The following is a 9,621-nucleotide window of genomic DNA, read 5'->3' on the forward strand; positions in this document are numbered from 1 at the left end:
GAACAGATTTCACAAGTTTGAATATTCCTTTCCTCTTCTCCTTGTGGACAAAACCTCACTTATCAAAAAATATTTCACATATAATTATCACTTTACAATTGAAACCCACAATGTTTAAGGTATAGACAAACTCTTGGTCTTGCCACATAGCTATGCTTAGCCCATCCCACATCAATGCCAATATTAACTTGAATTGCCATAAATGAGATGAACACAACAGCTGACAATACTGTCTTCGGAACACTCCCTACCTTCACCCCCAGAGAGCATACACCAAAAAGTTGGGGAGAGGGGGTGGGGAAGAGCCGCTACATACACTACAACAAACTTTAGTTATTTCAAATCTTTTTTATCGAGAGTTTACTAAAATCTGTCGATACAATCTATAAATACAGGGGCGGCAGGCTATATTACTCAACTTTATTTCAAAAGTTATTTGGTCCCTCAAAATAATAAAATCACTCTTGAAATAAATGTGAAAAAAAAAAAAAACGCGGCAGTTTCTTCAGCCCATAACCCTTGATAAAAAATTACAAAATTTTTACCCCTTGAAAAAAGCCCACAACAAAATTTTCATCCCTTGAAAAAACCCACAACAAAATTTAAAAGCCCAGAACGTAACCCACAAACACATAGAGCTCTTATCACTCTCTCGCTGAAAGCATGAAACTGAGAAAGCATAGAAATCTCACAGAGCTCATGGAAATCTCATAGAGCTCGACGATCATCGATTAGGTACGTAATCGCACAGCTCCAATTAGGCACGAGTTGATATCGGTTTTGTGACTCTTCATCGTTGTGTTTCTCAGCTCCGATTAGGTACGAATCACAAACCCTAATTTCGTCTTTGATTTTTTTGTTTTTTTTTGGTTTACCCACACTTTTTCATCGATTTCCCCATTATTTTCATTTCACATTTCTCAGAAAACTGAGCTCATCATCGATTTCCCTATTTCGATTTCTAATTGATCATTCGCTTTAGAATCTCACTGTAACGTAATCGTTTTCCTCAGGTTGTAGCACAGAAAGCGAAGGAAGCTGAAATCACTGAGCAGGACTCGCTTCTTCTGGTAATCATCATCAGATTTCCAATTTTTCTGTCTTTCAACTTCAATTACGGACAATCGCATTTGAATTTCTTTAGCAGAAATTTACATCTGAGCATATTTTCCTTGTTAATGTGATCAGATTCAATTTTCTTTTAGAAAATCCATAGAATTATTTTTCGTTACTTCAATCTATAGAATTATTTTTCGTTACTTCATACTCTGTTTCAAGTACTCCATGTAAAATTTGGTTCAAACAAATGGAAATTATTTCTCATTTAATTTTTTGCTAGATCTTAGAGATTTAAGATCGAGAAATTTAATGGTTGTGTTATGCTAATTGAAATTTTAAACAGACGAGGAATCTACTCCGAATTGCTATATTCAATATTAGTTACATTAGAGGCCTGTATATCAGAGAAATTTAGTAAGCTTCTTGTATTTTTCACTTGTCATGTCTATGACCAGCTTTGGGTTGTGGAAATTGAGAGGGAGATTACTGATAGTGGAGGTTAGTGGTAAGGGGATGAAACTAGGGGGGTTTATTTGTTTTGGTTTGGTTCATCCACAGTGTGAATTGGGTTTATTTGTCTTTCAAAGTGAATTATTGGTTTGGTTTTATAAAATTTTGAGTGTGATTTGACTGTAATGGAAATTTGATGGTGGGTTTAGTTCTTTTTAAATTAAATGCATACCTAGTGAGAACCCAATTCTCTGAGCTGATGTTGTAATTAGAGTGATGTTGTCTTCTAAAGTGATGTGGAAAGATTGTATAAATACTGCTAACTGCTGCCCGAAATGCAACTCGCTTATAATAATTTCTCGGACAAAATGGATTTTTTAAAATCTTCATGGGGCATCCTCGTATCCTACCCTTCTTTCTTTTATTGTTTTTTAGTTTTGTTGATTAAAGGATTCTAGCCTATAGTTTGTTGTTTTTTTATGGGTTCTTAGCACACTGCCTGTGTACAGTCAACTTATATGCAAATTATCTTATATAATTTTCATGTGTACAATCAGCTCTTCCTCCTGAGTAGCTAGCTTGGTGTGGGTTAGACAGTGTGTTACTTTTAATCTAATACTTGTTTGGAGATTCCATGAATCTAGAGCGCTCATGTGCTTTGATAAAGGGGCAAGAGATCAAGATGAGATACAATATAGTATTTTTAATTTCTTATCCTTGATGGTATCTTTACAATTATAACTAACTTATGTTGTGTGAATAATATTTAACAGTGTAACAATTACTCGTTCACAGATAGAAACTTCAATTCCTCGGAAACATGGACCTGCTATTGCTGGTTATGAGTCGGTATGGTTATTAAGTTATAGGAAATTATTATCTCTTATTTCAAGGCCTTTATCTCCAATATTTCATTTCAGCAATTTGACTGAGAATCTTTCTGTGGGTGTTTAATCAATGTGTGGGTGTTTTATCAATATGTTTTAGGCTTTCTTGAAGCATGTTGATTTTGATGTTGTCCGCTGTGCTGTGATTGTAAGTCCTGGTTTCACAAAGGTCTGGTGTAGGTCTTATGATCTTTCCTTTTAAGCATAAATGACATATGTTTGGAGTATATAGGTTTACATTTTTTTCCCCTGATTGGTGCCTCCAAATATGTTTCAGGATCAGTTTCATCGTCACTTATTGTTGGAGGCAGAAAGAAGACAGCCGAGACCTATTATCGAGAACAAGTCACGGATAGTTCTTGTGCATACAACATCAGGATACAAGTATGGTTGCTATCTTTTTTGCTTCTGGTGCTAAAGTTTTTAGAATAGTAAAGGAGATAGTCTGTGATAGTAACTAACAGTGAGATAGAATGGTTCTAAAGATAGTAGGTATGAAGATCAACTCAAGCTAGTCACTGTTTTAGTACTATTGGATAAATTGGAATGACTTGTTGAGCTGTTTATGTGGATAGAATAGATAGGTACTAGTTTGCTTTTGCAATCCTTATCTTGAAAAATCTTTGAAAATATCCTTAGTCCCAAATTCATATTCCATCATCTAAGATAACAGAACAGTCTCTGATCAAATAACTCAAGCTGACTTATATGTGTGTCGTTTCATTATAATTTGTTTAGAACTTTCTTTCAGTTATGGATACACTCATTTCTTGTTTGATTTTTCTTTCAGTTATGGTCCTTATGGACCAAAAGTATGTATTCCTTTTATTTCCATATTACATTACATTACAGGACCATGGAACTGGAGTGCACTAGGGTGTTCCCTTTTTATCAATATATACACTCTTAGAGACTGTATATACACTCTTAGCTCTCTATATAGAGAGCTAAGAGCATTTTCCAAACAAGTAGAAAATGAAGATGGGGCAAAGATTTTTTTTCCCCCTTAATATATTCAAAGTTCAAAGGAAGAGAAAACAAGGAATGAGGTTATATTCATTATCCCCCAAATCCATCTCAAAATTCGTACTCTAAACTCTAAACTTTGGAGCAGCTTAGGCACATAAACAATCTATGTTGCCCTCTCCTCCCCAGTGGGGTACAAAAACCCAGACCCAAATGTTGCTTTTATTTTTTGATATATACAAAGTGAAAGGGAAGAGAGACAATAAAGCAAGGTTATTTGAAGATTAATTTCTGAAAACTGTCATCTAAATCTCTACTCCCAAATCCCAACACCACAGATCATCACGATTACCGAAACATTTCCTCAACAAAAACAAAGCTGCATAAAACAGAATGTTCTCCCTAAATGTTCCCATTCCTACTTCCGCAGTTTATGGAAATACTCAACATAGGTTTACGCTTCTAAACACACACCAAACCTCCCAACACGCTAGCAATCCTAGCATTAACATCGTTTGCACAAATCATCATGGTAATAACAGAAACCTTCATGATCGATGTGAACTCAATCTAAATTATTTACACATAATATATATCAATCTAATACATTAATCACGTGTATATTCTATAAAACACATGCGCAATAAGTGAGCCAATAGGAGTAAGCCACATGAGGTCAACTCCAAAAAGGCTTGAGATGTATAAATAGTTTTAATCCTCACCAGCCATATGAATGAAGAATAATCCTTTTGTTGCTAAAGACGAAAGAAATCTAGCTTACACCAAATTTCGGAGATAACAATATATTACATTTAGCCTGAAATAAACAAATTGAAAACAAATGATAACAAAATTCACATACACATTCAGATGGGGTGTTGATCCTAATGCATTTTACACTTATGCTGTCTCATATAGTGTCTGGCATGTGGGGGAGGGGGTACTGCATCTCCTTGGTGAGGCTGCTGCAAAGATGGAGTTACAACCAAACAATGGATTACATAAATTCTAATACCAACCATAACAGCAATTACTCAATATGCTCCATGCATTAAATGACTTGTCGTACCGTAGGGCCAGCCTTGTGTCCTGCTTTGTGACCACCTGTCCCACAAGGAGGTGCTTTTGTTGTGCGTTTAGGTCGACCTTGTGGGGGTGACTGTAACCCAACTACCTGCTCATTCTCAACATGCACATCTCGCTATTTTGCTTGACTCCTAACAACTGAAGATCCTACAACTGCGGGGGAGGATGGTGTAGCAGATGAAATGTGAGTGCGGCCCGTAGTCATGGGATCTGTATGCAATCCAGGAGTAGGCATGAATGACATGGATTGACTATGGGGTGGTACATGGTCTATATGACCAATGCTGTACGAGGGGGATTGAGTGTGCATGACAGGAGGGGTCTGATTGAAATCATAGCCGAGATCAAAGGATGGCGGGGTAAATGAAAGATGAGCGGGGTCAAAAAATTCATGGGGTGTGTGAAGGGATCTCGGGGTAAAAAGATACATGAGCAGTGGGTAGAGGGATCTTTAGGTCAGGAACTGCATGAGCAGTACATGGAGAGATCTCTAGTGCAGGAGATGCATGTGGGGGTGGAGGGAACTCTAGTGCATGTGGGGGTGGAGGGGGACCCGGCCTACTGACAACCTGATGGGGTGCAGCACGCTGACCATGGCTATGGCTGGCACGAGTTGAGCTCGTGCTTGGTCGTCCAGTATCTCTTGGCGCTTCTTGATTTGCCCCATCGGTCTCTTCCAAGGGAAGTTAGGTAGTTATACGGTGAAGGCATTCCACTACCTTAACTACAGTTGTAATCTGCTTGTACTCAGGACTACCTACTGCATGACACATCAACAACTGCTTGTAACTGGCAACCTGCAAGTAAATAAATACAATTAGTACATCTAACACAAAAATAGTGATACGCAACAAAATTTGAAAAGAAAGGTCGAAGCAATTACCATAATAAGAAGTGACACGGTAGTGTGGTCGACGAACCTCCAAGTCACCCTATCGTACCAATCGAAGTATGGATGAGCAGGCGACATAGCACCCTCTAGTTGTACGCCATGACATAGAGATCGTGCTCGACTATTCTACACTTGGATATGGCCATAATGTTTGTCCCTCCAATTCACCGCAATCCTCCCCCTCAGGCCTATGTCATGAAGGGCGTCGTCAATATCAACATATGGGGGATCTCTTGTACCATCTCAAACTGACGAAGAACACAGTTCGGTGTATGTTTCTCTACTAGCCAGAAACATACAAGCGGCACCCTCGCCGTCCATACGTCCCTTCTTGTGACACAGAATGCAGGTAGGTGGGCTAATTCAGCTTCATATGGTTGCCACACCACCTAAAGTAGCCAAATAAAAGGGCAGCACATTATGCAATGTTCCATTATTTTCAACTATGAGCTATTTTACATTTATAAATACAATAGTCATAGACAATAGAAGAAATACAATTTGGGTACCTGCTTGGGATGCATAGAATCTAAAAGCTAATGGTACTGGACCAGACAGATTTCTTGGGGGCTATTTTTCGTGCTCACGACCCACACAGTCCTACAATTAAGAAATGAGTCAATACTTGGAATTGAGAATTTGAAGTAATCATCAACAATAAATGATAGGCAATCGTAAATTTAACATTACATACGACTAAGTTTATACCAATAAATGATTATCTAAACATATGATTAGTGGTGGAGCTAGAAATTAATAACACTTGTATTATACATCAATCATAACATATGACCTCAGTGGTTGTAAAAAGATATATAAAAATAAATAAAAATCCTATTAATTTTCAAAATTTGAGGAATATCAAGGTTAAAATTTTATTCTCTATATCTAACAATGTGTCATGTCGTTTAAAATTATGGATCTATTTCTAATAGAGACAATTGGTCAAGGAAGAGACTTACTTAATGGACAGTAGAGAAGGTGCAAATGGTGGGTCATATGCATCATCTGGTGGGAGGTCCTTCCTTGGGCACAAAAAAGGGAATCTGAACCATGCCCAATACTGAACCAGTAGCAAAGCCCCACCAATCTGACTGGCACCTTTGTCGGTTGCCCTGCATAACTCTCTGTACAACCATGCAAGGCAAGCGCTCCCCCAACTGTATTGAAATGGATTGCGAAGGTCCCTCAACATCTGCAACCACATCGTATGCACCCTATCGCCAGACTTGTCGGAAAAAATTGTGTCTGCTAGGAGTGCTAGAATATGACACCGTGCATATTGATGCACAACCACCTCTGCTGCACCATCGAGCAACCCTTGGTCAATTTTTTCTAGTAGCTTATTAATTAGGATCCTTTGTCATGTCGTTTAAAATTATGGATCTATTTCTAATAGAGACAATCGGTCAAGGAAAAGATTTACTTAATGGAGAGTGGAGAAGGTGCAAATGGTGGGCCATATGCATCATCTGGTGGGAGGTCCTTCCTTGGGCACAAAAAAGGGAATTTGAACCATGCCCAATACTGAACCAGTAGCAAAGCCCCACCAATCTGACTGACACCTCTGTCGGTTGCCCTGTATAACTCTCTGTACAACCATGCAAGGCAAGCGCTCCCCCAACTGTATTGAGGTGGATTGCGAAGGTCCCTCAACATCTGCAACCACATCGTATGCATCCTATCGCCAAACTTGTCGGAAAAAATTATGTCTGCCAGGAGTGCTAGAATATGACATCGTGCATATTGATGCACAACCACCTCTGCTGCACCATCGAGCAACCCTTGGTCAATTTTTTCTAGTAGCTTATTAATTAGGATCCTTTGTCCTTTAAGCACCACAGCATTAGTAGCAATTCCAAGCAAAGTCTGACATTCAGCAGCCCATGTCAAGTTAGTTTTTCGAACAATTGCCTCATCGTCGATTGAAATTCCCAAAAGAACCTCCACATCTTGTAATGTGATCATTGTTTCACCATGTGGCAAGTGGAAGGTGTGGGTTTCAGGCCGCCATCTCTCAACGAAGGACATTATCAAGTATGATCAATCTCTCTACTTGGGGTCCTATACAGCCCCTCTAATCCAACTCTCTTGACAATGTCGAGGACGCGATCATCCATCACTATTGGGCATCATTTTCGCAACTCGTCATTACGACCACGGCATTTCAGTGCCCCCGGATCCTACACATGATAGAACCATGGTGATGAAATACAATATGCCATAAGGGTGTAACCTTTATATAAGGGTGTGCAACAGTCTGCCAATCTAACTTAACCCAACTAATAGGCATGACTATGCATTCAAAGCTAGTAATATCATTGACAAATTTAGAGTTTTAGAAATGGAAAAAAAAAAAAAATCAACATAATGTAAAAGGATAAGAAGAGAATATTCAGCAGGTGGTCGGTTTAATTTTACCTTGCCTTCCTAAACAGCACACGATCGATGATCTTTTAGAAACCTTAACACCGAATCCTCAATGGGACCAGGACCGAACTCATCAGGGATCTGAGCAGGAACAGCAGCCATACTGCACGAAGTTTAGGGAGTCAAGAGTAATATAAGCACATGTTGAAGATAAATTGGCAAGGATCTCAATGTATAGCCTAATTTCTTCAACAATAAATTACTATTAATTCTAGTTCAACAACAACAATCACAAATCATTAAAATCATAATAGTTAAAACTATGATGCTTTTCTCCCATCACATATTCAATGGAAGATGGACTGAGAAGTTTCAATTTTGGTTTCAGATCACCAAAATTACAATAAATTACTACAGACAGGCACACTTCAATCCAGAAAACACTTATGCATCCTAGTTGTTAATAGACCCAGTGGCAAACGTCTTGAAGTGGTTGCTTAAATCAAGAAATGAAAATTGGAGATAGAGTCTCAAGAGATTATCACAGTGCATGTAACAGCCCCAAATTTCCAATAATTGTGTAGTTCTTTTTCTTTTTTTGATAAGTGATAATTGTGCAGTTCTAAAATTCTAATACCAACCTAGCACGAAGTTCAAGAAACCAAAAGAGCAACTACCACTGCAAAATCACTAAACAAGCTTTATAATGAATTTTGAAAAAAAAATGATTAAATAAATATATAATATGACATAAATAGTTTTGGAAATTTGCAGTTACAAAATGTAAAAGAACAAACTAAATTGCATATGAAATGCATTAGAAATTTTGTAAAATCCTAATAATCATGTCTAAAAGTTCTTTCTCAAGCATAAAATTCTATATTACTATTATCATTTGAACAGTTCTGAATGGAGACCTAAGAGCAGAGTAGAAGCAGCACTAAGGTGAGGGCCCATACATGTATGGCCCTTACATAAATGCACTGAGGTGATGAAATTTTGAATTTTTTGTCACTTATCAAAAAACTACAAAAGCAGGTATGGCCCTTACATAAATGCAATTCCACAAAATTGAATTAATCGATAATTATACCTTAAAAAATGATAAACACATCAACTTTCTCTATGATCCCAATCAGTATACAGTTAATACCTCGTGGATGCTATTAACATTTTGGACAGACTATGGTGATAATTATATGCAAGCTTGTTCCTAACATGAAAATGTCTTTAAAATCTTATTAAATTGCATTTTGGTACTAGAATATACTTCATATTTTGCACTTCTTTTATAAAAAGAAATAAACAGTGGTTTTCTAGATCTGAAAGTAGTAGCATATCTTAACATTTTCTATTAATTATGGTAAACTCTTTCTAACTTCTACATTCCCCTTTTACGACTTTGAATCTTTTATCATCAGAACACCCTTCATTTCAATTCCCCAGATTTCCTATTTCAATAATTCAATCCAAATACCAGCCCCATATGCAGTATTTGCATTCAAATTCAAAAATGCTACAGTTTTACATGCTCAGATCAGACTTTTTTTCCTTAACAAGTTACATGCTGAGATAAACATAAAATTAGCTTTCTACATGCAAACACCATCATAGTCTTCACAATAAATTTTTGTTTTATAGGCCAACTAGATTGAGCACATTTTATTAAAAAAGCTCTACAAAATCAAAATCCATTAAGCACATTTTATTAAAGGCCAGCTAGATGACCATAATCAAAATCCTACATTTTCCTTGAATTGAACAAATTATTTGCCTCACAGTATCAGATATGGTAGCAAACTCTACATCCCCCAAATATCAAGTACAATGCATGCCTCCATTACCAATAAACCTAGAAAAAAGAGAGAGTCCTTACTTTTGTGAGGTAGTTGGAGCCAACCACTGAGGGAG

The 9,621-nt window shown here is 37.3% G+C and overlaps 2 protein-coding genes across 5 annotated transcripts; one reads left to right on the forward strand and one right to left on the reverse strand.

Annotated features, from left to right (window-relative positions):
* Positions 1–550: 550 nt before the first annotated feature.
* On the forward strand, positions 551–3,104 carry LOC115972899 (protein PELOTA 1-like). 4 transcript variants are annotated; one of them, XR_004087564.1, is made up of 6 exons: positions 551–819; positions 1,014–1,070; positions 1,403–1,473; positions 2,305–2,358; positions 2,497–2,565; positions 2,674–2,780. XR_004087564.1 is itself a non-coding variant. In XM_031093127.1 (4 exons), exons 1-4 carry the CDS (start codon positions 2,144–2,146, stop codon positions 2,812–2,814), a joined length of 327 nt encoding a protein of 108 aa, XP_030948987.1. In that variant the 5' UTR covers positions 2,065–2,143; the 3' UTR covers positions 2,815–3,104. The 4 variants fall into 4 exon arrangements, 1 of the variants encoding a protein (XP_030948987.1); XR_004087562.1 differs by lacking the exon at positions 1,403–1,473 and having other exon boundaries at positions 2,497–2,572; XR_004087563.1 differs by lacking the exon at positions 1,403–1,473.
* Positions 3,105–6,762: 3,658 nt separating this feature from the next.
* LOC115972911 (serine/threonine-protein phosphatase 7 long form homolog) lies at positions 6,763–7,371 on the reverse strand. The gene has a single exon (XM_031093139.1). The coding sequence runs from the start codon at positions 7,369–7,371 to the stop codon at positions 6,763–6,765; it is 609 nt and encodes a 202-aa protein (XP_030948999.1).
* Positions 7,372–9,621: the final 2,250 nt, after the last annotated feature.

Source organism: Quercus lobata, unplaced genomic scaffold (assembly GCF_001633185.2).
Source record: "Quercus lobata isolate SW786 unplaced genomic scaffold, ValleyOak3.0 Primary Assembly Scq3eQI_1902, whole genome shotgun sequence".
Taxonomy (NCBI): Eukaryota; Viridiplantae; Streptophyta; class Magnoliopsida; order Fagales; family Fagaceae; genus Quercus; species Quercus lobata.

What these genes read in the sequence shown, in the direction of transcription:
- LOC115972899 (XM_031093127.1), top strand. Translation starts at nt 2,144, where the DNA reads ATGAATCTAGAGCGCTCATGTGCTTTGATAAAGGGGCAAGAGATCAAG. An exon ending in TCAAGATGAGATACAATATA is followed by an intron (nt 2,207 to 2,304) that starts GTATTTTTAATT and finishes ACTCGTTCACAG; the next exon opens with ATAGAAACTTCAATTCCTCG. An exon ending in TAAGTCCTGGTTTCACAAAG is followed by an intron (nt 2,566 to 2,673) that starts GTCTGGTGTAGG and finishes AATATGTTTCAG; the next exon opens with GATCAGTTTCATCGTCACTT.
- LOC115972911 (XM_031093139.1), bottom strand. Translation starts at nt 7,371, where the DNA reads ATGTCCTTCGTTGAGAGATGGCGGCCTGAAACCCACACCTTCCACTTG.